Source organism: Carya illinoinensis, chromosome 7 (assembly GCF_018687715.1).
Source record: "Carya illinoinensis cultivar Pawnee chromosome 7, C.illinoinensisPawnee_v1, whole genome shotgun sequence".
NCBI lineage: Eukaryota > Viridiplantae > Streptophyta > Magnoliopsida > Fagales > Juglandaceae > Carya > Carya illinoinensis.
In genome coordinates, this window is record NC_056758.1 from 34269285 (window position 1) to 34297014 (window position 27730).

Below are 27730 nucleotides of genomic sequence, written 5' to 3' on the forward strand. Positions count from 1 at the left end.
CAGTATTTATGTGTTTGAGATTCCATGGGCTGTTGCAGAACATAAAAGACAAGGAGATACCAACAAATAACTGTTCACAATTAGTCAAATACAAATATTCATATAAATAGGAAAATATTATTTTGCCGCCCAAATTGACTGATCATCAAATTATTTGTTAACTTAATAATTAAATAAGTAATTTTTTATAAATTAATATATTTTTTATTTTTTAAAAATATTTTAAAATTATAAAAAATAGTGAATAAAAAAAAGAACTTTATAGTAGCAATCACTTGCAGAGGTCAGCTGCAAGTAGCGTCTCTCATGTAAATATAATATATTATATACCTAAAAAAGAACAATCTCTTTGGTCGGCAGAATCAGAAACAGACCAAGACGGCCGGATGTTCTGACAAGATTTATCACAAGCATGCATATGTAGCCATGAATTGGGGAACAAGTAGCTTGTGCTGCCAAGATTCATCACAAGCATGAAGCATATGCACATATAGCCATGAATCGGGGAACAAGTAGCTTGTGGCAAACCCGTGGCACGGAGCTAATCGGGTTTACATTTTGCAACTTTACCAGCAATAATAAAGAAAAATGATACTATGTCACTTAAATTTACTCTCTCAATTTGACTTTTTATATATATTTTTATTTAATGATTAAAGAAGTAACTATTAGTGTATTAATATTTTAAAAAATATATATATTTAAAGATGTTTAAAAAATATATTTAAAAAAATAGAAAAAAAACGTATAATTTACACTTGAAACACACTAAATAGACAAAGTTGAATGGCATGGTAACACTACCCAATAATAAATACATTTTTAATATGTACAAGCCCTACCGTCTTTTTGAAAAAAGTATGACCCATTTTCAAAAAAGTAAATTTTATCACGTGTATTCTAAATTTAAGTTTGGTTTGGATAGGCTTTCATTTTATCACATTTATCCAAATACCACAAACTTTTTTCAATTTAAAGTTTCTAATTTTTCGTTTAATCATTATATAATTATTACAATTTTTTCAAATTTTTAAACAAAACACAAAATATAACTCAACTTTTTCAAATTTAAAAATAAAAATTATATTATAATAATATTTTAATTTTATAATATTTTATTCAATTTTTTTTTCTCATTTTCTAAAATCTCATAAAATATTTTAACTCAAATAATTTTAACTTATCTCATCTCAACTCAAATATCTTACGTACTATTATTCACAAATCATTTCAACTCATATTATTTCAATTCACTATCCAAATCAAGTTTAAGACCCGATTTGGATATAAGACTTATCTCAACTCATCTCATATAATCATTATAAATTTTTATACAAAATATAAAAAATAATTCAACTTTTTCCAATCTCCAAATAATAATAATATTAAAAAATAATATTCTAACAATATTTTATTTAACTTTCATCTTAACTCACTATCCAAATCACACCTTAAATCTTTTTTATTTAAAAAAAAAAAAAGAGAGAGCCAAGAAGACTTGCATACTCTAAAATTATATAAATAATTTTTTTTCTATGATACATATAAAACAAACTTTGCCGAGAGAATCGTAAAGGCGGTTATTTCCACAAACTCTAGCTGGTGTTTATATCTGCATTCTTAATTAGTTTCGAAAGCTAGGAAATTAATACGATGATATAATATGCTTCATTTGAAATCCCTTTCAACAAAAGTAGGTACTTACTCACAGACAAGGGATGAGACAACCAAAACGCATGCATGATACCACCTTAAGTCCTTCCAAAAACGCTTTGAGGCTTTCCATTTTGGTCACAGCAATTGCATGCATGGACAATTTCAGTTAAGAGTGGTGGACCTGACCATATTATATAATAGCCGAGGATTCAGATATATATTCTTCTGGACTCCAGCAGGCTGCAAAGGGAAGCTATTACTTCACGCCCGCGTTCTGGCGGTGTTTTCACAACCAAACTATTGACCAAGAGACAAGGGTGCTTCTGAACTAGTTGCAGGGTACCACGAGCAGAAGCATTGAGTATTTGATCAATTGGGCCATAGCAAGGGAGAAAAATATACAAAATAATACGATTGGACCCAAAACCACGCAACTACTTATCTACGTATTGGGCTCCAAACCATGCAACTATACATTTACGTATTGAGCTCAAGCTGGCCCTGAAAGCGAAATCATCTAGCTTGGCCAACTCAACGTGTCGGACCATTAATTTGCTTTACTTGGGTTGGGCCTGAACCGGACCTTTTACTCAGATGGTATCCCTTTTATTTTTGTTTGAGAGCAACTTAAACTGAATTTAATATTTAAATACTCAATTTTAAAATCATTAAATTTATATTAACTCAAAATCTCTTTACAGGTAAAACCTATAATCTTTTTCAATTCAACACATTTTTACAAGCGAGATCCATAACTTTTTTTAACTTCTCATAAATACATCTAAACTTATCTTAACATATAAACTCATTTTAAGTGACCCCCACAACACTCACTCAATTACCTCAACTCACTACTATTCATAAAGAACTCAACTAATCTCAACTCATCTTAACATCCAAACTGATCATTATATGTATATTTTAAACCCTCTAATAAATAGCCATTTTATATTTTGCACTTCAAACTATTATATTGACCTATCACGCCCTTAAACTATTAAAAATTCATAATGTGCACTATCTGTTAAGATCTTATGATGAGCAATAAGTTACAACAATTATTTTTTATTTATTTTATTGGTCAGATTTGCACCAAACCCCATTTGCAAGTTTTAAATAACTGAAGGTGCAAAAGTCAATATTGGACACTGGAGTACAAAAAATGTGAAAGGCATATTAGTTAGAAGGTGGAAAGAATATTTAACAATCTTGGATGAAGCACTTCACCAAACGGTGACTAAATTAATTAGCAAGCATATATGTTTTTCACGATTCTGATTATGGGTAGGCTTTTTTAGAGAAAGGGAACTTGGGAAAGTGACACGTCTATATTTATTTCAATGGGTAGACACTGATTGAAGATTTGAGAGTACACACAAGTGATCTAGATGGGATTTAACACCGTTGTTTACATTACGGGAAAATGATCTCAACGGCTGGCTAGCTAGCTAGCTAAGCTAATATATGGAACGAATTAGAAACGGAAGGATAAAGTGGAACCAGAACTTCAACAGTGAACACGCTTCTACTCCGTCTAATGTATCGTTCAAAGCCACAAACGATATATTCGAAGCAAAAACACATATTAGCCATTGACATCGAAACAAAAAGCAAAAACACGATGAATTGAAATATTTGGAACGGCAACAGCTTGCTGCAATTTTAAAAGAGTATATTCCAGGCGGAGAAGAATCCATGATGCAGTAATTGTGAAGACAGAAAACTATTTGCTATGAGAAATGCCATCCATCGCAGCTTGGTTTAGCCCTATGCTTGAACCTGAGAACAAGGGTAGTGGTCCTTCCGCGCATCAATCTCTTATATTTCCCAAGACCAAACAGTAGTCGGTATTTTGTTGACAAGTATATTTCTAAGCTGCTCGGTCTCCTATAAATTAAAGAATATGCACATCAGTTGATCCATTCACAAAAACGTACAGAAGAGGCAAAGAAATGCACAACGCAAATATATATATAGTTTATTCAATAATTTAAGAAAGCCAAGCTGTGACTTGAAAGCTCAATAAAAATCCATTGAGACTGATAAATGACAACACATGAAGTTTATGTTCAATCAAAATCAATGAATATCCAAATTGATTGCACAATAATCATAATCCATTAAGACCGACAAATGACAGCACTTGAAATTTAGCTGTATAAAGCAATGGATATTAGGATTGATTGCATGATAATCACAATCTATCAAGACTAAAAAGTGATAGTAAATGAAATATATTAACCAATGAATATTTGAAAAAAAATATTCTTCATAGTGACTACAAATCAATTGATTAATCAAATACTATAATGAAAAAACTGAGAAAAAGATAAATGGATACCTCGAGTGGCCAACCACCAACAAGGAGAAAGACCAGAGAGTATCCATCAGAAGTGGAAAAAACATGTGCTTCTTGAATGTTCAGCCCAAGCGCAGACACTAAAGAAGTCAACTGAATGCAGCATTAAAAGTTCAAATAGCAACTAAAATTCACATTTGCTTAATACAGATAGTATAGTCACAGATAGAACATCTTTCTAGTAAGTAACTTTGAAAGTTCCATACATAGTATTAAATCAACTATTTTGTCCACCATCACATCTTGTGCCTCATCTGTTGCAATCTATCTTTAGGCATGTGAATTACAAAGAACTTGCTTTGGGGGTGACAAGATATGTAGAAAACAAGGGTAAGGGAACAGAGAACCAGACATATCTGGTACTTATGGATAACAGATTAAAGTGAGATCCCTATAGTATGTATAAGTCGACTTTAAAAGTTCAATTGTTGTGAATAAAATCAGGTCTAATGCCACACACGAACATAAGTCCAACAATACTACGAGTGGCTAGTGGTAACTAATCCCCAGGATTGTTGACTTAAGATGAAAGAGAAAATGAAGAATAATCATGAAACAAGAACATGATGGATGAAGCAGAGATATGCCTCTAGAGCGCTCTGAAATTTGATAGAGAGCTGGAACAAAGAACCATGAAATGTCAATAAACCAATCAGGCCTTGGAAGGAGGGTGATAGTTGAGAGAACAGAGTAAGCACGATATGAAAGAGACGCAGACAGTCAACTGCAGTGACATTGATGAAACCCATTGCTTCTCTTTCTTTCCAAGTAGAGACTAGCTCTTTTATTCCTTGTTCATTAACCTTAATGTTGTCAGAGGCTCAGAGCACCCATGATGAATGGGCAAACAGGTGTCCTCTCATGGATGGGGGGAGATGAGAGCCAAGTTCCCTCACAGTTCTAGGAGTCACCAGCAAGTGATTCAGATCAGGTACAACAAGGGATATGGATCTAATGTTTCATTATTATGAATGGTTGTACGGCTCAGGCCCTAAAAATAATGTTCATTAGCAGCATCAAATATAATTCTCTTTCCATATTTTTATCTCCTTGCTTGAAAATTTAAGTCTTGAGTCAGATGCCTTGTAAATGTCAAGAGTATTCATCCACCATATACTATGGGAACACATTTAAACAAAGGATGCAAAAAATAATGAATTATACCAATCCTGGAGATGATTCCAAGAATGGTTTGGGACATGTGAAATCAACATGCTCACCATGCGACGGGCACACAGAGAGAGAGAGAGAGAGAGAGAGAGAGAGAGAGAGAGGATCAGCTACCTGACTCAAAAGTTTGGGCTTGTCATTTGTTGAAATTATAATTTCATGCATTGCCCTACAACATATTGGAAAGCATTAAAATATTTATTGACTAAGCACCTATAAAGCTTCCAGCAATCAAATATATTTTATTTCTCAAAAAAATATTTGGAAACTCTCATTAATCCACAAGAAAAGGAACATGAAACTGAATATAGATGGGAGAAAAATTGTAGAATATATTTATATAAATATAATTAAAACGAAACATATGGTCCAAGGATATGTCACCGTTCAAAGCAAAGTCACAAAATAGTATGAGATTATGCATCATTTTTCCAGACTATGAGAGAGAAATAACTATTCTGATGAAGCCCCGTCTCAACGTGATTGTAACACTGACACGGATGCATTAAGTTTGGTAGGATCGTTTTAGGTTTTATCATAGGAGACATTTCAACAAACAAAACAATTTCTATTTTGATGCAATAGACTTGAAGTCTCTTCTGGAAAAATGTAAATGGTAAATGGGAAGAGCTGGGAAAATTCCCAATCATACCATTGAAATTTAAAGGATTTTTACGGTAACATACAAGGAGGAATAAAGTAAGCACGTTGATCCAATTTCAACAACTGGCCATCAAGTATCATGCTAAGGAAAAGTAGAGACTAATCTCACAATCAGGATTAAACCTGTCATTTACCAGGAACAAAGAAGATTATCATTCGTATCAGGTGATGACCCAAAAGCAGCAGGGGGATGAGCACTGAAAAAGTAAGAGAAAGAATACATTAGTTGTCAAGAGTTTTTTTTTTTTTTTTTTTTTTTTTTCTGACAAGTAATAATTTACATTAGTTGTCAAGAGTTAATAATCCTACTTAAAGAAATACAAGGACAGTTTTACCACACCCGTTTTCCCTGCAATAATCAGAACACTGAGGATCCACTTTTCTTTGAGGGTTTGAATAAAATGAATAACTGCAATTTCCACTGGTAGGAAAATGAGCCTGCATGTTTTTTATAAGAATTTGCTCAATCAAAATGAGTTTAAAACCTCCGCCCGCCGGGGGGGGGGGGGGGGGGGGGGGGGGGGGGGGGGGGGGCGGCAAAAAAAGCTCGAGAAGCCGGAATTGTGACAAAATCAGCTCAAATATGCCCAATTCTAAGTCAAACTAGTATTTAAATTTCATTTTTGTGATAGATGGAAATGATGATATATGTAACAGGATAAGGGAAGTTCAAAGAAAAATTTATAAAGCCAGGAATCCATACTCTGCAAATGATACAGGGATATATGGTCTCTTATAAGTTACCTGCACGACACGGACTTCAATTGCATGTCTGATAGCAGGATCACGTGCCATATGCAGTAATCTTTTGTGCATAAGAACATCTTGTGCTCTCTCGACATTCACATTCAAGGCATAACTGCAATTAGAAAATGGTTCAATAAACTTTGGCATTGATTATATCCCCTTCACAAACTTCAACATCAGCTCCATAAAGGGCCATTAAGCCAAAGTTGAAAGCCACAATTACATCATACCTTTGTGACAAACAAGAAAGATTATTAAATGCGAACAAATAACAAAAAGAAAGAAATAAATAAAAATTAACTTAACGCTACGATTTTGGGTGTACCTTCGGGGGAGCCGATTAAAATGCATCCAGAGCTCATCTTCAAAACCAGGAAGATTGGCCCCTGCCAAGTTTGAGTCCTTGAGAAGATGAAGAACTTGATCATACACAATGACTTCAGGCCTCTTGTTCCGACTGTGAGTCGGTGCAAAATCCATGGCTCTACTACTTTCAGCCCCTGCCATGCCATCCATCACAGCTTGGTTTAGCCCTGCTTGTCCTCCTTGAACCTGAGAAAAAGGGTAGAGGTCCTTCCACTCATCAAACTCTTATATTTCCCAAGACCAAAAAGTGGTCGGAAGTGGCAATACCTCAATTCTTGGTATTTTCTTGACAAGTGTATTTCTAAGCTGCTCAGTCTCCTATAAATTATAGAATATGCACATCAGTTGATCCATTCAAAAAAACTTACAGAAGAGGCAAAGAAATACACAACGCAAATATAGTTTATTCAATAATTTAAGAAAGCCAAGTTGTGACTTGAAGCTCAATAAAAATCCATTGAGATTGATAGATGACAACACATGAAGTTTATGTTCAATCAAAAGCAATGAATATCCAAATTGGTTTCACGATAATCATAATCCATTAAGACCGACAAATGATAGCCCTTGAAATTTAGCTGTATAAAGTAATGAATATTAGGATTGAAGCCATGATAATCACAATCCAACTAGACTGAAAAATGACAGTAAATGAAATATACATATAATCAACTAAAAAAGCAATGAATACTTATATTGATACAATGATAAAATAAATATTCTTCCCAGGGACTACTAATCCATTGATGAATCATATACTATAATGAGAAAATTGAGAAAAAATATATAGATACCTCAAGTGCCCAACCATCAACAAGAAAATTGGCCAACGAATATCCATCCACAGTGGAAAAAACATGTGCTTCTTGAAGGTTCAGCCCAATCTCAGACAATAAAGAAGTCAGCTGCATGCAACATTAAAAGTTCACATAGCAACTAAAAACACGTTTGCTTAATATAGATAATATAGTCACATATAGAATATCTTACTCGTAAGTAACTTTTGGAAGTTCCATACATATATTTCAAATCAACTATTTTATCCACCATCACATCTAGAGCCTCATCTGTTGCAATCTATCTATAGGCACGTGAATTACAAAGAACTTGCTTTGGTGGTGACAAAGATATGTATAAAACAAGGGTAATGGAACAGAGAAGTAGAAATATCTGTTACCTACGAATAACAGATTAAAGTGTGTAACACCCCATTCCCGTAGGATAGAGATGTTACTAAGCACATAATATAATGCCTGGTAAGGAGATTCATATCCTGAAATACCTCATTTACTGAAAACATTAATTAAACTGAACATAACTATTTTTAAAAACGTAAAATTGAAAACGTAAAATAAAAACATAAACTAACTCTATGCGTGACTTTTTATCCAAAAAATCATAAAAGAAACTAAGTCCTTGCACTAGATCTACTCCTTGTCCTCCAGCTTTACGTCTTTACAATCATCATTTGTGACAGTTAAACGTACAAGAGAACAAATAAACAAACAACGAACAAAGAAATGAGTTGAATGCTCAGTAAATAGTACAACATACCGTAAAATATAATTTAGCTTAGACCTAATTTTTGAAATACTCTTCAAACAAACATATATCATTCACATAATCAACATATAACCTGTATGCATAAATTGCTTGTTTATCTTGTCTTTCACTTATTATATGGTGACCCACGCTTGGGTCCGTGGCACCCCATAATTTGTCATAACATGGAGTGAAACACACATGAATCCGTGTTTCACTTAATATAAGGTGAACCACGCTTGAGTCCATGGCACCGCATAACATAACTTGTTGTAAACACATTTAGGTCCGTGTCACCCTTAACATAACTTGTGATGAATATTCTTAAGTCCGTGTCATCCTTAACATGACTTGTGATGAACACATTTAGGTCCATGCCATCCTTAACATAGCTTGTGATGAACACGCTTAGATCCGTGTCATCCTTAACATATCTTATGATGAACACGCTTAGGTCAATGTCGTCCTTAACATAACTTGTAATGAACTAGCTTAGGTCCGTGTCATCCTTAACATAACTTGTGATGAACATGCTTAAGTCCGTGTCACCTTAACATAACTTAGAGTGAAACACGTTTAAATCCATGCTTCACTAAACATATGGTGAACCACGCTTAGGTTTGTGACACCGTCTCAACATAGCTTGTGGTGAACATGCTTAGGTCTGTGTCACCCTTAAACATCTTATCTTTCTTAATGCATGAGAACTTATTTAATATCACGAACTTTTCTAGCATGGCATATACTTGTAAATGGCATAGCATAACAGTGCATATCCTTGTATATGGCACAATATGATCTAAACATAAACATTCCATGGCATACATGATCTGAGTTTTGCATGAACTTTACATAACATACTTGATCTAAATATTTCATGACATTATATAGCATATATGATTTAATCACTATATGAACATGGCCTACATGATCTAGGTACTACATGAGCATAGCATACATAATCTAGCTATTTTATTGCATGGCACATTTGACTTAAATTACTACATGAACATTTCATGGCTTCCATGTGATTTAGAATCATTCAATCAATCAAACAACAAATTCATTCATATAAGCATAATGTCATAATTCATCAATGATCATGAATGGAATCTAACCTTGACTTAGCTCCTAGCGTAGCGTAGATAACCATCATAAGCACATCATATTTTTATACATAACAATGATATTTACAGTACACGTGCATTTATATGATCATACTATTTACCTCTTAGCGCTGCTTTCAAAATCTTATGTCTCGTAGCTCACGACCTATACGAGATACTATTCGTCACTAACATGTCGTAACATTCTAAATATTTAAAATAATACCAAAGAGATCATTTCATAAATATTCAATTATACAAAGATTTCATAAAATAATAATATTTAAAACTCATAACATATTACTTAATATTCTGTATAAACGTATAACTTAATAATTTTATAAAAATCTAGTTAAAGGTTAATTGGATGATTAACTTAAATAATAGGCTATAAATAGTATAACAAGAATACCTTAATAATGTACTTTAAAACAAAGTTTTGAAATCCGTTCCGGAGACCATTCCGGTTGAGGCACTGGAACGGAATATTTCGGTACCGGTACGTTTCGGTGTACCGTTTCGGGATTAATTATATATTATATATAAATATTTATATGTATATATAAACTAACAATTAATAAAATAAATATATATATATATATGTAAGTGTGTGATATGTATATGTGTATATATATAGAAGAATTAAAGATTTATAAAATGAATATATATTGAAAAAAATCACAAACTTGAGTTAAGACACAAAAATAAAGGAAAAAAATTAAAGAATAGACAGATTATTAAAAGTAACAATACTTCTAGTGCACGGAAAGGGGTATTTGAATTCTAAAAGTACAATTTTATTCATTATTTTTCAACTTATTTACAAGGGAGTTTTTTTTTTTTTTTTTTTTTTTTGGGACTGGAATTACTATTCCGGCCGGAATTTGACCCAGAACGGAATAGATACCTATCCCGTTCCGGTCACTGTTCCGGCACGAAAAATTCCGGCCGGAACGGAACGGTTTTTAAAACATTGCTTTAAAATATGCTTAAAATCTTTTTAAAAAATAAAAAGGCCCAAGGCTCAATTAAAGTAAACAGTCCACTTAAAACGCTCCAACACTTTTTGAAATATAGCAAAACAAGCCCACCCAAAATAAACAAGTCCAAATAAAACCAACCCCAATAGGTTTATTAAAAAAAAAACTAGGCCCAACACCCTTAAAGAGAAAACACTAGGTCGAATGGCTTAAAGCCCAAAGGCTATTATAATTTAAAGAATCAGGTCCAAGTAGGAGGGTTTGAGTGTTGAGAAAGGTTGATGTATATTGTGAATAGTAGTGAAAAAATAATAATAAAATATTAAATAATAATAATAAAGTAATAAGTAGTAGTGGAGAATAACATCCAAACACTAGGATAGATTTAGGTGTCAAGAAGTGTTGAGAAGAGTTGTGAATAGTAATAAAAAATAGATAAAAATTAATAATAAAATAATTAATAACAATAAAAAGTAAGTAAAAAGTAAGAAATAATAGTAAAAATAGGTAAAAAGTAATAATAAAATAATGAATAATAATGAGAAGTGTTGAGACAAAGGGCATATATGTGATTATAGAAACATTGGAGGAGCTTTTTGGAAAGTGTGAAACAAAACAATTAAAATGAAGGAAGTAGCTTACGGTGAAGGGGCGAGACGCACACTGAGAAAGGAAGGAAACTCACAGCGATGTGGATCTGGTCGAGTTCGACAGGGACTGTGGGGTGGCTGGGAGTGGTCGGCGACACCACTGAACTCCTCGAAATGGTGGTGCGCCGCAAGAGAGAAAGTTAGACCGAGAATCTGTCAAGCCAACAGAAATAGTGGGAGGGGGGAGTGGCAGACGGCAGTGGCTTACCTGAGGGAGTGGGTGCGACGGGACTAAGATGGCCGGCAGTTTCTGGCACCGTGGGTGGGGCTCCGACGTCCTGGTGGTCATCGACGGTGGCTGGGCAAAATACGAGGCCTATGCATGAGTTTTTCCTCTCTGTGTAAACGGGATTTTTGTGGGATTTTATAGAGATGAGGGGAAGGATTTTACATGAGTTTTCAGGAGTTTAGGTAGAGTTTGAAGTTGGGAATTGGTTCCGATTTAGGGGTGTTATCCAAACCGAAAGACAACAGGAAAAAAAATTCGGGATAAGAAAAGAATCCCAATCAATAACAAAATCATCTTAAAATTTATCTTAAAACATATCTCAACTTATTAATAATAATAATATTATTAATAATAACAATAATAATAATAAAAATTACATTTTTGAGATCGAGATGTTATAAAGTGAGATTCCTATAATATGTATAAGAGTATCTCCATCCGGTTCTCTAAAATATTATATTTTTTATAATTTGAAGTTTATTTTAGAGTTTTAATCAAAATGTCCCTCACATTCAGATCTCTATTTTAGAAAAAAAATTTGGGGACTAAACAGTAAGTCTTTATATTTGGAGACTTACTATTCATTTCTTAAATTATTTTTATTAATATTTTATTCTAATATATCAAATAAATATTTTTTCAATCATCTATACTTTCTCTCATACTCATATTTATTATAATTTTAAATAAAAGTTTTAAAAATAATTTAATTAATTACGAAAATATAAAAAAATTAATTTTAAAAATATTCTCATATTCACAAAAAAATAATTTAAATTTTTGTTTAAAATATTCACTAAAGTAATAGTTCAAAAAATAAGAAAAAATATTGAGTAGTTAAATTTGTAAATAGAAGTGAAAGAAAAAAGTAATAAAAAAGAATAAAAAAATATTATTTAATAGAATAGAGATAGAGATGGAGAATGAGATTGAGATGTAGGAGGTTTTTGAAAGATGAATAAAATTTAAGAAAAAATTTAAAAAAAATGTGATTTTAAGTTAAATTATAAAGATGAGGATAATAAATAGGATGTAGATGCTCTAAGTTGACTTTAAAAGTTCAATTGTAGCGAATAGAATCAGGACTACTGCCATATACAGACAGAAGTCCAACAATACTAGGAGTGGCGTCTAATCCCCAGGATTGTTGACTGGAGACTAAAGAGAAAATTAAGGATCATGAAACATGAACACGACAGATGAAGCACAGAGATGCCTCTATAGTGTTCTGAACTTTGATAGAGAGCTTGAAGGAACTATGCAATGTCAATTAATCAATCAGACCTTGGAAGAAGGAGTGGATGACTGACAGAACGGAGTAATCACATGATGAAAGAAATGCAGACAGTCAACTGCAGTGACATTGATAACATCCATTGCTTCTCTTTCTTTCCAAGTAGTGACTAGCTTTTTATTCCTTGGTTATTAATCTTAATGTTGCCAGAGCACCCATGATGAGTGGGCAAACAGCTGTCCTCCCATGGATGGGGAGATGAGAGGCAAGTTCCCTCTCAGTTCTAGGACTCACCAGAAAGTAATTCAGATCAGGTCCAGCAAGGGATATGGATCGAAGGTTTCACTATTATTAATGGTTGTAGGACTCGGTCACTTAAAAAAATAATGTTCATTAGCAGAATCAATATAATTCTCTTTCCGTAATTTTATCTTCTTGCTTGAAAATTTAAGTCTTGAGTCAGATGCCTAGTAAATGTCAAAGAGTATCCATCCACCACATACCATGGGAACACATCCAAACAAAGGATGCAAAAAAGGAAGAAGAAATAATTATAACAATCCTGGAGATGATTCCAAGAATGGTTAATTTGGGGCATGTGAAATCAACATGCTCACCATGAGAGAGGCGCAGAGAGAGAGAGGGGATCAGCTACCTGTCTCAAAAGTTTGGGTTTGTCGTCTGTTGAAATTGTAATTTCATGCATTGCCCTACAACATATTGGAAAGCATTACAATATTTATTGACTAAGCACCTATAAAGTTTCCAGCAATCAAATATATTTTATTTCTCATAAAAATATTTGGAAACTCTCATAATCCACAAGAAAACAACATGAAACTGAATACAGATTGGAGAAAAATTGTAGAATATATTTATATAAATATAATCAAAACGAAACACATGGTCCAAGGATATATCACTGTTCAAAGCAAAGTCACAAAACGGTATGAGATTATGCATAAATTTTCCTGACTACGAGAGAATAACTATTCTGATGAAGGAACGGCTCAACTTGATTGTGACACTGACACGGATCATGCATTAAGTTTGGTAGGATCTTTTCAGGTTTTATCATAGGAGACATTTCAAGGAACAAAATAATTTCTAATTTGATGCAATAGATTTGAAGTGTCTTCTGGAAAAAACTAAATCAGAGGAGCTGGAAAAATTCCCAATCATACCATTGAAATTTACAGGATTTTGACGGTAACATGCAAGGAGGAATAAAGTATGCACGTCGAACGAATTTCAACAACAGGCCATCAAATATCAAGTGAGGAAAAGTAGAGACTAATCTCACAATCAGGATTAAACCTATCGGAATTATTTAACGGGAACGAAGAGGATTATCATTCGTATCAGGTGACGACCCAAAAGCGGTAGGGGGATGAGCAGTACTGAAAAAGTAAGTGAAATAATACAGGAGTTGTCAAGAGTTCAATAATCCTACTTAAAAGAAATAGAAGGACGTTTTTTACCACACCTGTTTTCCCTGCAATAATCAGAACGCTGAGGATCCACTTTTCTTTGAGAGTTTGAATAAAATGAATAACTGCAATTTCCACTAGTAGGAAAATGAGCCTGCATGTTTTCGAGAAGAATTTGGTCAACCAAAAAAGCTCGAGAAGCCGGAATTGTGACAAAATCAGCTCCAATATTTGAACAGTAAATTCGTCAATTACCACTAGACACTAAAGGAAAAAAGAACCGATTCCAGAAATATGCCCAATTCCAAGTCAAACTAGCATTTAAATTTCATTTTTGTGATAGATGGAAATGATGATAAATGTAACAGATGATTCATAAAGCTAGCCAGGGATCCTTCCGCTGCAAATGATACAAGGATATATGGTCTCTCTTGTAAGTTACCTGCACGACACGGACTTCGATTGCATGTCTGGTAGCAGGATCGCGTGCCATATCCAGTAATCTTTTGTGCATAAGAACATCTTGTGCTCTCTCGACATTCACATCCAAGGCATACCTGCAATTAGAAAATGGTTCCATAAACTTTAGCATTGATGATAAGCCCTCCACAAACTTCAGCATCGGCTCCATAAAGGGCCATTAAGCGAAAGTTGAAAGCCACGTACAATTACGTCATATATATACCTTCGTGACAAGCAAGAAAGATTATTAAACGCGAGCAAATAGGAAGAAGAAATAAATAAATAAGAATTAACGTAACGCCAGGATTTTGGGGGTACCTTGGGGGGAGCCGATGAAAATGCACCCAGAGTTCATCTTCAAAACCAGGAAGATTGGCCTCTGCCAAGTTCGACTCCTTGAGTAGATGAAGAACTTGATCGTACGCAATGGCTTTCAGGCGCCTCTGGTTCTGACTGTGAGTCGGTGCAAAATCCACGGCTCTACTACTACAGCTCTCCGGATCAATATCCATGATCACACAGCCAAAATGAAAACACAAAATGAAAAAGTACTCAAGAACCACCGTTCAGAATCTTAATCACGCTCGTCGAGGAATAAACACAGTCCACATGAAGCCGAGACTATACCAAACGAGAAGGAAAAAAATGGAGAAGATTTTCTAGAGAAGCTATAAACTGCTTTTAAAAGAGCGCCAAGGCTTCTGCTCGCAACCTCTCTGTGCCTCTTCCCTACTTCTAAAAGGCGTAATTAGTCTGGAAATTAAATAAAGAACGTCAACAGGTTACAACAAGTGGCGGGCGCACGCCTCATTTCTCGCCTCTACAACTCCCAATCAATCTCGTCCGTTGTTCTTACAATGCACCTCACTTGGCGGAAACATACAAACAAAAAATATCTTATCATTGACTATTTATTATTTACACGATCGGAGGTAGCCAAGGCCAACATGATCTCAGGAGAAAGGCCAAAGTTTCACATCAATGCAACATCTATGAGCATGCCAAAATCTCTTGTATATTTACAATTTAGCAACGTTGAAGTTCTACCTTCTTCCCTTCAGACCCACCAAAAAAATAATTTCTTAAAAAAAAAAAAAAAATCTTGCTATGAATTAGCCTTTAAAATTCAGTACCCTTTTCTTCCTTTTAATGAATTCAGAGTATTGATCAATAGATATAGGACTAGCTTGCTTCTGTGTTTTCTATGTAGAGATATACAATAAATGATTTTTTATATTGAGACGATATCTCATTTATTTTTAGAGATGAGATGAGATAAATTAAAATTAAAAGTAAAAGTTAAATAAAATATTATTAGAATATATTATTTTAATATTATTTTTGTATTAAAATTTAAAAAAGTTGAATTATTTATTTTATTTTATGTGAGAATTTAAAAAGATTATAATAATTAGATAAGATGAAATGAAATAAAAATTTTATGAAAGTGAACTATTCGAAAATCTAACTTGTGTAGATTACAAGAAAGAGTCTAAGCACTTCCAATGGATGCTCTATAATGTATTTTTCTTTAAAATATAAAAAAATATTGTCAAAACTGCCTTCCATCGGATCTTCTATTTTAAAGAGATTTTACAATTAGCTACAAGAAAACCGCTACATTTGGAAGAACCTGTTCACGCTTGTAAACGTTTTTTCTTTCCTCTTTTTTTCTCACGTATTCAAACGAACCTAGAGGCTACGTAATCAGATTGCCATTGTCCAGGCAGGCATTGGAATGGTGATGTTTTTAATAATTTGGATATCAATTATTTGGTTAGTTGTGGTATTTTAAACAATAGGATAGAGAATTTATTGGAAGTATTCTTAGGCCACCGAGGGTAATCTTGTGAATTTCCAATAAAAAATACATTTAAAAAGTACAAAATGTACTTTATATTTTATATATTTTTTAAGTTTTTTTTTAAATTTTTTTAAAATATCTTTAAGTAGTTTTAAAAAATCATAAATTTATTTAAAAATACTTGCCTAACAATTAAATAAAAAAATATTAAAAAATTAAATGAGAATCGATAACTTTTAGGGAGATTCATAATCATTTCCCTACAAGAAATATATACTAATTATTAAATGCAGAAGGAGCAGTTGCTTGCCAGCCGATATATAACTAGGGTAATGCTACCATTTGAGATTTCGTGCATGGATGTTGAAGCACAAAAAAGACAGTGAGTCAGACAACAAAGAGATACCAACCGATAACAGTTCACGATGAGTCACGCACATGTATAATATAGTACATTGTCCAACTAAAAAATAAAAATCTCTTAGGTCGGGCCGGGGCAGACCAAGACGGCGAGATGTTTGAGCATGCTGCCAAGATTCATGACAAGCATGCATATAGCCATGTCATGCTTATCATGAATCAGGCTGGAGAACAAGTTGCTTGTGGCAAACTCGTGGCATTTTACAATTTATTTTTGTTGAGGTAAAAATAAGTTAGTTGGCATATTTTTGTGAAATTTTTTCTAAAATTATGTCGTAACAAGTGTTAAAGCGGGATAATATGAAAAGAGTTGAAACGGTGTTAACACGATTCAAGCACAATTCAAAACAGAGAGTTCGCTATGTGTACGTTCAAGCGAAACTCATCTAGAGAGTTTGCTCGATGTGAGCTCGACACAACGCTCAAGCAACTTTTGAAACACAACGTGCGCTCCACTCCCGCTTGACACCTCGCTCGAGTCAATATTCAGACAACTTAATTTTTTTAAGGTTTGAGCGCCATGTTTGTTGAAACATATAAAAGGAAAACTTTGTTATGCTCTTTGTGTGGAGAAACAGAACAAAAACCAAGGTGGCTTCCAAGAATTTTTGAAAGAAAAAATTCCCCCACATTGTTAACTCTCGGAAAAACATATCTCCACCACACTATACTCAAGATCAAACATTTTGCTGAGTCCATTGAAGTGGACATGTTCATTGGCTGAGAAGAGTTCCAAAGCTACTATTGATGCAGAGATCGAGAGATTCTCGTGGGATACTATAGAAGGGTCGAAGTTCCGGCATTACATGTATGTAGAGATCGAGTGGGTTAGGGGTATACAAGAAACTGACAAACCAGTCGTGACCGAACCCCCAGAGTCCGGAACCAGCCGAAACCGCCAGGGAACCAGTCGACGGACGGCAGAAATTTAAAAAAACCAAAAGACGTCGATTCGGTTGCAGTTTGAGGCCGGCTCAAACCACTAAACCCGCTGTTCGTTTGATGCCTTCAGTCGTGTTTAAAACACATATAAACAACGTCGTTTGTATTAAACCAAACGGCGTCATTTTATCTATGAGAAATGAAAAAAAAAAAAAGTAGAATGACGCCGTTGGAATTAAAACCAAACGGCGTCGTTTAGATGTGTGCATCTTCTTCTTCGTTCTCTTCTTCTTTCCCGATTCACCTCTCTCTCTCTCTCTCTCTCTCTCTCTCTCTCTCTCTCTCTCTCTCTCTCTCTCTCTCTCTCTCTCTCTCCCCTCTGTAACCCTCTCTCTCTCAGAGAATCAGCGTCGTTAGGGAAACCAAAAACCGACCGTAAACCGCTAGAGAATATGCAGAGTCGGTATGGACGGTTTTCCTCCTCCCCATTGACCGGTTACGGTCGGTTGCTCCGACATATTTTACCTCATCGGTCGACATCGATTTTATCCAAAAACCGTACCGATGAGGTCGGTTTTCACCCCTAGAGTGGGTCACTTGGAGTGTTACAAGTTAGGTTTAGCTACTACAAAAGTTTTGTGAGTGTCTCTAAATTAGTTGTAACAAACTAAAATTTCTATAATGAATTCGAAGTGGTGTCTTACACTCAGAGTAGTTTTAGAGTTTGAAGTTATTTTTCAAATGAGTTTCCACTCGTGAACAAATTGTTGTGTTGATTATTTGCTTGATTTATTCCTTTGACTAATTGTTTGTTTAACAATATTTTTTAATAGACCATCAAAATTGTTTTACACATATTCACACCCCTTTTAGGTATTGTGTTGGGTAGAACCACTGTATTTTCAACTTTGAGTAATAGTAAATACACTTTTATAAGGATTCGTTTGGATTTATGGATGAGATGAAAGAGTTTTAGATAAAAGTTATAAGTTGAATAAAATATTATTAGAATATTATTAAATATAAATTGAATACTTACATATTCTAAAACTGTATGTACAAATAATTTCCTTTCAAATGTACGTATAAAACAAACTTACCTATAGTACAGTAATGGCGGTGATTTCCTGAAACTCTAGCTGGTATCTCTGGATTCTTAAGTTTTGAAAGTTGGAAATTAATACGATCATATATATATATATATATATGCTTCATTTGTATTCGGTTTCAACAAAATTTTGAAACTGAAAACAAGTAGGTATAGAGTACGTACTCACAGACGAGTGATGGGACATTGGGACTACCAGAACGCATGCATGCATGATAGATAGCACCTAAGTTTTTTCAAGAACGCTGTGACGCTTCTCATTTTGGTCACAGCAATTGCGTGGACAATTTCATTTAAGAGTGGTGGACCATATTGTATATGGATAATTCAGATATTCTTCAGGAATTCAGAATTAAGGCATGATATTCATTTGGGAATTTCGCCACTTAATTAATGAAGGATATATGAAGAAGAGTTGCAGCGTACCACGAGACAAAGGTGCTTCTGAAGAAGAGTTGCAGCGTACCACGAGACAAAGGTGCTTCTGAAAAAGAGTTGCAGCGTACCACGAGCAGGAGCGCCATAGAATATTTCATTAATTGGGCTATAGCATGGAGAAAAATATACAAAAGAATACGATTGGACCCAAAACCACGCAACTATATATATTTACGTCTGGGGCTCAAACTGGGCCTAAAAGTGAAATCGTCTAGCTTAGCCACCTCAACCTGTCGGACCATTAATTTACTTTACTTGAGTTGGGCCTGACTTGGACCTTTTACTCGAATGGTAGCCCTAGCTTTTGCTTTTGCTTGAAAACAAATTTGGTAGAAAATGTGTATTTTGAACCTTCTAATTAATAGTCATTTTATATTTTTCACTTCAAACGATTAATATTGACCCATCAAGCCCTTAAATTATTAAAAATTCATAATGTGCACTCTTTGTTAAGATCTGATGATTAACATTAAGTTATACCACTTAACTTTTTATATGAGTTATTTTATTCTCAAACCGGTGTATAGAGCACATCATTCTAATCAATTAAATGGTAAGATTTTATTTATAATATTAATATTTTAAAATTTATTTTTTTAAATCAAATTATGTAACGTAAACAGTGTGTGGTGTAAAAGTAATCTTTTTATTTATCTTATTCTTCAAATTTGTATGAATTAAGCCATTTGAAAGTTTTAAACAATTGAAGGTACGTGTGCAAGAGTCAATATTGGACATTGGAGTACAAAAAATGTGAAATGTGTATTAGGTAGAAGGTGGAAAGCATATTTACCAATCTTGAATATTGAAGCACCTGTTTAGAAAGAAAGAGCTCACCAAACGGTGACTAAACTAATGTTGTTGATCACGATTCTATTGAGATGGGTACGTAGTCTTATTTAGAAAAATAAAATAAGGAAACTTGGGAAAGTTGCATGCCTATTTTACAAATTTCAAGGGCTAGACATTGACTGAAAATTTTAAAGAGTACGCACACACAAGTGATCTCGATGCATGGGAGGCTTCACTAACATTCAATTAACACCGTTAATGTTTGCTTTAAAGGAAAAGGAGATCTCAGGGCCTAGCAAGCTATATATCTAGCTCTATATGGAACGAATTAGAAACGGAAGGATAAAGAGGCACCAGAACTTCAACGTTTCTACGTACTCCGTCTAAATGTATTAATGTTCAAAGCAACAAACGAATATGTTAACAAACACGACTAGCTTGATGTCATCATGAAAACTATTATATATGTCTGAAATTAAAAATGAAAGAAAAATGCTTTTTGGGCGAAGAAGTTTGAAAAGAATAAAAACCCAATCCATGCATGATCTGGTTTTAGAATAGTGCTGGTATCCCACGCATCGTCTAAGAGTATTATTAATGGATTATGTGTATATAAAGGACAATTTTGATGAATATAAAATAAATTTAAATTTTAACTATTCTATTTATATAAGTCTCTATATTGAAATAGTTATTTTTTTATTATATAATAATAAAATAATATAAAATAAATTTAACTTTGACTTTTTCATTTCAAATCTTCACATTAGATTATCCATTTATTTATTATACAGTAATGAGTAATTAATAATTTAAAAAATATTTAATTTTTTAATTATTAATTTATTTTATTTTATCATATTTTAATTATACATTATTATTATATTATATTTTATCATATTTTACTATTTAATTTTAAAAAAAAAATTGATAAAAGTTTGTAAATGTAGATGGAGAGAAAAGAGACATCAGTGTTATAAAAAATAATAAAATAAGATTTACTCTTTATATAGTATAGATCAAATTTAATATTTTCTTTTAAAATATTATAGCTAAAAGTTACAAACTTTACCGATAGTCAATCCGTTATAAGATTATTTTGTATCAAATAGTTAAAAAGTACAAATTATTTTAGATATAGAATATCTAAAGAGACTGGTCTTAGAATACAAGATAGAGAATCCAGGATTTTTACCTTTTTCACTTTTTACATGTATATGGACTCGTCAGTCGTCCCCATTGGCCGCTAACGCGTAATTTCCGCGCTAGAATCAATTCGAACATACCTGCATGCAAGTAGGCCGACCCGAATAACTCTTCCTAATCAAACATTTCAAGTTACTCCCACTGAAATATTCAACCTTCGACATATATATGTTTATATGATCTTCTCCGACTACTAGTCTAATACCAAACTTCCCAACATGTTTATTTCTTTTCACGTTGGTCATTTTAATGACCTATAAACAAATCCCAGTCCTAATATGACCTTTTGCAGATTCTATTGCGCTCAAAAGGCAACTCAATTATAGAATTCTTTTTCCTCCCTTTCTCCACCAAATAGCTAGTGGTGGCGGACCATTCTTCACTAGCTTTTTATGCCTTTCGAGTCTCTGTTCTTCTTTACCTACCTATATATGCCCTTCAGCTCTCAAATACATTTTGTCATACATCTTCGATCCAAACCGTTTGCATTCTTAATTAAAGCCATTCCTAGCCATGGGGTCGAGCCCAAAGAGCCCAAAGAGCCTACAGACTATACTGGCTGCTCCAGGGGTCAGAGGTAAGAGGATTACAACCATATCAAAAGGTGGGCTGAGCGATTTCATGCAGGCCATTGCTTTTAGCAAGCAAGAGTCAAGAGAACCCTTTTACGTGCTTGATTTAGGTGCGGTCATGAGTCTCATGGACAAGTGGACACGGTCCCTCCCAATGGTTCGACCTTACTATGCCGTCAAGTGCAACCCAGACCCGGCTTTCCTTGGCACCATGGCCGCACTAGGGTCGAGTTTTGACTGCGCAAGTCGAGCCGAGATGGAGGCCGTATTGTCACTTGGGGTTTCTCCCGATCGCATTGTTTTTGCCAACCCTTGTAAAGCGGAGTCCCACATCAAGTATGCTGCGAGTGTTGGCGTTAACCTAACAACTTTCGATTCGAGAGACGAGATCGAGAAGATTCGAAAATTGCACCCGAAATGTGCTTTGCTTATTCGGATCAAGGCTCCGGATGACGGTGGAGCACGCTGTCCATTGGGCCCAAAGTACGGTGCACTTCCGGAAGAAGTCGCTCCACTCCTCCAAGCCGCTCTCTCTGCACGACTCACCGTCACCGGTGTCTCTTTCCACATCGGAAGTGGGGCCAAAGATTCGCGTGCTTACCATCGAGCCATAGCGGCGGCTAAAACAACTTTTGAGACGGCTACTCGGCTTGGCATGCCTCGAATGCGGGTGCTGAACATCGGTGGTGGTTTCACGGCCAACCCGCAATTTAACGAAGCGGCCTCAGCCGTGAAAGGCGCACTGCAATCGTATTTCGCCAGCGATCCAGGCTTATCCATCATGGCAGAACCGGGGAGATTCTTCGCAGAGTCAGCTTTCACGCTGGCCACGAACATCATCGGAAAGCGCGTCAGAGGCGAACTGAGAGAGTACTGGATCAACGATGGGATTTACGGATCCATGAACTGCATACTATACGACCATGCAACCGTGACATGCACGCCTCTAGCATGTACGTCCAACCGTGCAAACCCCTCGTGCAAGGGAGGCAGGACCTACAGCTCAACCGTTTTTGGGCCCACGTGCGATGCGCTTGACACGGTTTTGAAGGGTCACCAGCTACCGGAACTTCAGGTCAACGACTGGCTTGTGTTTCCTGATATGGGTGCTTATACGGCGGCTGCTGGGTCCAACTTCAATGGGTTCAGTACGTCCGCCATTTTGACCTACTTGGCCTATACCAATCCAAGCTAGAGTAAAGGCTTTCGGCTTTCCCCGTTGGCCTTTTGTCCAGCTTAAATGTATTAATACTAATTAAATTGTCCCTTTTTATTAAAAATCTAATAAATTGTTTGGCATCTATTCCATTCTCTCCGCAGACTTGCAGTAGAAGTGGTGTGGTACGGAGAAATGATAAGTAATAAAATTATATTCTGTACGACATATGCGCGTTGCTAACGCGCAACAACTTCCACGCTAAGATGCTATCCTTGTACGGTATAACATCCAACACAAAAGAGAGTATAATTAGGATATTCTCGTAACCCTCGAAAGTATAGATCATAAAGTATGTGCTGCTAGCTATACGAATCTTGTACGGAACAACATCCAACGCAATACAGTGTTGATATGTATTGTTGGGCTTAATAATATGGTTGAATTAACCTCCCCTAATTTACACCGCGCGATCTTTTTTATGGTAATGTGTTTGAAGTTTTTCATATATGCTTGAAGGATCAAAACAGGTAATTAAGCACGTATGCCTAACTAAGCCATGCACATTAAAAACACTTTTGGACGGGAAATACTCTAACCATTAAAGAATTACACAAAAGCAATTCTATAAATTGATGTGGTTTAATGTAATTTTTTATATTGTAAAATTATTTATATTGTAAAACAGATTTAATAGATCAAATAAAATCACGACAGCTTATGAATGCAACAGTACTCAATTAGCTAGGATATTCTCATATTTCTTGCATGAACTGTGAACAATTTTTATTCAACGTATTACGAGAGTGCGTACATTCGATGGTCATAACTCTTGATCAAGAGTCGCTTCGTTCAAACAAAGGGCTTTTAACGTAGAACTTTAAGTAAAAACCTAAATCAAATTCTTGATTTTATATAAAACATGGGGTGCCATGTGGTTAGTTAATTTGAATAATCATGTGTAATGTAGGTCATGTACTTCTTTTTCTCCACCTCGTACGTCCCAATTAAATAATTTACGTCAAAAGAACTAAGCTTCATTATTATTCTTATGAAACGTTATAACTCTGCTTTTGGACGCATGGACAAACCATTGCATGGTTTGGAAAACCACCGCTTGACTTGTTTGGAAAACCACCACTTCACTGGTTGAATTTACTTGTTTGTTGGTTTGTAGTGTACAAATGGAAGTTGGCTTTGCAGATATTTTGAATATTCCCGACTGAATGCCAAGTCAGCATATTATAAATTAGTTAACCCAACAGGCAACAAGGAATTTTGTAAGCTCGCAATTTTTGAAAGCTAGTCATGACCCAAAAACATCATTACGTCACCAATGATCACATTGAATTAGAAGATGTGGTAATTCATGCCGTGCAATTAAAACATTTTTGACTTTCTTTTATTATATAATAGTCGCACGGTACATATATATTTGCACGAGATCATGATTTAATTACATCTATGATGGAGATGGGGGGACAAAAAAAAAAAAAAAAAACCTAACGTTAATGTGTGTCAAAAAGGATCAAAGGATGATTTGTTGGAAAAAAACTAATTTAACGTAAATGCTAAAATTATTAACAGAAAAAATGACAAATAAAGTAACTCATTAACAAAAAAGCAAAAGAACTAATAATCTTCATAAGCCTTTTACTTAACAGCCCTTTATCCCCACTAATATTACATGATAATTACTAACATATTAAAAAAATTAATGTAAATAAATCCTGTGTGTAAGGAGATTTTTCACCTGAGCCTAAGGCCCAGATATAAGGAGTCCAAGACGGACAGGCAACCCATTGGCCCACCAACACCTCCAATCCCAAAGGAATGGGAGCGATAGACACAACACCCTACCTTTCCCATTAAGCTACTTAGCCCAGAAGGCCCATACATGGGACAAACAGTAAATGTGTAGAGCTCTTGATCTCTTGACAATAAGTAATAGAAAAATTGATAATGAATGGGCAGTTGACCTCTCATTTATGACACCTGACTAAGGAGACAACTAAGATGACATATACTCCTGACACAGAAGATTAAGCAATTGTCTGACGCCCCCAAATTCCGTTTGGGATCAGACGGACATTTGAAGCGTCGAGACATGCAACACAAGGTTACCTGCCCCCGTTCATGACATATAAGATGCAATGTTCCTAACATGCATCTAACATTATGCAATATTCGCAGCGGATAATTTTTTTCTTTAGCAATACTATGCACCAAATTGAAAATATCCCAAATGCTTAAAACATACTTCATACATAAAGACTCATTGAGTAGATTACAACACTAGTCCAAAATGGTTATGATCCAAAAAATACTAAAGATGCAACTCCATTGTATAAGTAGTAATTTACGTTAACTACTATATTAACATTGACGTCGCACCGTCGCTTAGTCAATTGTGTCTAGTTGATCAGCTCCTGATTCTCCTTCAGGTCCTGTAACAAGATCTACCATTTGGGGGGAATGGTAGTTGGGACTACCAAAGTGAGATTTGATTACAAATCACAGTAAGTTAACAAAAAACTTCCACACAAGCTAATGATGCATGCATGACAGTAAAAGCATAAATGCATAATCAAATTCATAAGTAATTAAAGTATAACTTGGCGTACAACATAGCATAATTGACATAACTTAAATTGAAACATGAACTGAACTTGACTTGACATGAACTTGATCTGAAACTTGACTTAATATGAAAAATACATACTCCACAGTTGTTGTGGCCCCATGTATTCTACGTGTAAATACATACTCCACAGTTGTTGTGGCCCCATGTATTCTACACAAACTTGACTTAACATGAAAAATACATACTCCACAGTTGTTGTGGCCCCATGTATTCTACACGTAAATACATACTCCACAGTTGTTGTGGCCCCATGTATTCTACACAAACTTGACTTAACATGAAAAATACATACTCCACAGTTGTTGTGGCCACATGTATTCTACGTGTAAATACATACTCCACAGTTGTTGTGGCCCCATGTATTCTATGCAAACTTGACTTAACATGAAAAATACATACTCCACAGTTGTTGTGGCCCCATGTATTCTACGTATAAATACATACTCCACAGTTGTTGTGGCCCCATGTATTCTACACAAACTTGACTTAACATGAAAAATACATACTCCACAGTTGTTGTGGCCCCATGTATTCTACGTGTAAATACATACTCCACAGTTGTTGTGGCCCCATGTATTCTACACAAATATAATGTACTCAAGATGAAACGTGACTGGAATACAAAAGGACTGAAGCTCTGACGTAACATAACGTGACTTGAACATAACTTGAAATACATGACCAACTTGAGATAGAAACATTTCGTAACATGGCATAACATATAATAGACAACATATTTAACATGACATATTTACAACAGTGAATATTACATGACTTGACATACATGTAATAGATGGCATACTTAGCATGACGTACTTGTAATGTACAGTAATACATAACAGAATATATTATGTAACAGATAAAAATTGATGACAGAATAAATTCTGTATAATAGACAATTACGTGATAACTTGGCATGGCATGACATATATGATAACACACATACATACACTGTAGTTCTTTTACTTAGCACACATACACAGTAGACTGCTAGTAAGTTAAAAGCTAACTTACCTCGATCTTCGCGTTTCTTATAAAACTTCAAGTGCGACCACGAGGAACTGTAATTAGTGATTCTAAAAGTTAGAACTAAATCACTAAATATTTGAAATATGGAAAATACTAACTTAAAGAGTAAAATTTTCATTTTACTCTCTACATGTGGAAAAATGACCGTTTTACCCATAACTTAAGGATTTTGCATACTAACTCTAAAAGTTTCTAAAATTTACATTCCTCATGTAAATTTTGTCCTAAACTTAAATATCAACTCAGAAAAATTTAAAACAAAACACAACTATGAAGAACACACTATGGTGGAAACATCCATAGGCCATTTCCCTTTATTTTTGTTGCAATTCCTTCCAACTTCAAAACTCATGCTTAAACCAAAATTTTGCAACAAACATCTTCCAATCCTAAGTTCAAAACCATACTTAAAACATCCATTTAGAAAAAACTAATAATCAACACCAAACTTTTTTGTAAAAAGATCCAAGCACTTGAATCACAAGTTTTGACCTTAAATCAAAACATCTCCAAGAATTTCAAAAATCAAATCTTGCTTCTAACATATTCATAATATCATCCTAACATCAAACTAAAATCACCAAAATCACAAAATAAAATTTGAAGTTTTTGGTTTTACACTTAGTCCAAAAACAGAAACTTTTTCCTCAACTAGTTTTGATAAATCTCTTGATCTATGACTTATAAATATATGATCTTCAAACCAAACCATTACATGGTTTAAAAAGATGTCCTAAAACATATACAAGCTTCTAATTCAATATCACATGGTTAGAAATTAATCAAAACATAAATTTAGCCAAGAATATCCACACTTTGGCTTATCTAAATATCTCTTTGCATAAAATTTCATATCTTTAAAACTAACATCAAATATCTTCAAAATAATAATATAACATGTATATAAGATGTTTAGGATCCTCCAATAAAATTATCAAAGTCATTAGAATAGGTTTAGACCACCAAAGAGTTAAACTTTCTCAAAACAGAAACTGTTTTTCCTCTTCCAGTTTCTAAGTTTCTAAATCTAAGAAAATCTTTCATCAAAATCTTTAATCATGCAAAAATCCTCAACCAATAGTCAT

The 27730-nt window shown here is 34.4% G+C and overlaps 2 protein-coding genes across 4 annotated transcripts; one reads left to right on the forward strand and one right to left on the reverse strand.

Annotated features, from left to right (window-relative positions):
- Positions 1-3162: 3162 nt before the first annotated feature.
- Positions 3163-15289, reverse strand: LOC122317560 (serine/threonine-protein kinase STY46-like). 3 transcript variants are annotated; one of them, XR_006244499.1, is made up of 13 exons: positions 14913-15287; positions 14575-14689; positions 14189-14286; positions 13358-13412; positions 7756-7866; positions 7229-7279; positions 6921-7147; positions 6593-6707; positions 6189-6286; positions 5983-6045; positions 5300-5354; positions 3998-4095; positions 3163-3543 (listed from the first exon to the last, which is right to left on the reverse strand). XR_006244499.1 is itself a non-coding variant. In XM_043134706.1 (13 exons), exons 1-13 carry the CDS (start codon positions 15104-15106, stop codon positions 3475-3477), a joined length of 1362 nt encoding a protein of 453 aa, XP_042990640.1. In that variant the 5' UTR covers positions 15107-15270; the 3' UTR covers positions 3163-3474. The 3 variants fall into 3 exon arrangements, 1 of the variants encoding a protein (XP_042990640.1); XM_043134706.1 differs by having other exon boundaries at positions 3998-4108; positions 14913-15270; XR_006244500.1 differs by lacking the exon at positions 3163-3543 and having other exon boundaries at positions 4057-4108; positions 5972-6045; positions 14913-15289.
- A 6228-nt stretch (positions 15290-21517) lies between these two features.
- Positions 21518-23108, forward strand: LOC122315915 (ornithine decarboxylase-like). Its single transcript, XM_043132244.1, has one exon. The coding sequence runs from the start codon at positions 21758-21760 to the stop codon at positions 23009-23011; it is 1254 nt and encodes a 417-aa protein (XP_042988178.1). The 5' UTR covers positions 21518-21757; the 3' UTR covers positions 23012-23108.
- The last annotated feature ends 4622 nt before the right edge of the window (positions 23109-27730 follow it).

Excerpts from the sequence above, each read along its gene's own strand:
- LOC122315915 (XM_043132244.1), top strand. The coding sequence starts at position 21,758 with ATGGGGTCGAGCCCAAAGAGCCCAAAGAGCCTACAGACTATACTGGCT.
- LOC122317560 (XM_043134706.1), bottom strand. The coding sequence starts at position 15,106 with ATGGATATTGATCCGGAGAGCTGTAGTAGTAGAGCCGTGGATTTTGCA. Across the intron at positions 14,690-14,912 it reads TTTCATCGGCTCCCCCCAAG|GTATGCCTTGGATGTGAATG; the intron begins GTACCCCCAAAA and ends TTCTAATTGCAG. Across the intron at positions 3,544-3,997 it reads TTGGTGGTTGGCCACTCGAG|GAGACCGAGCAGCTTAGAAA; the intron begins GTATCCATTTAT and ends TTTAATTTATAG.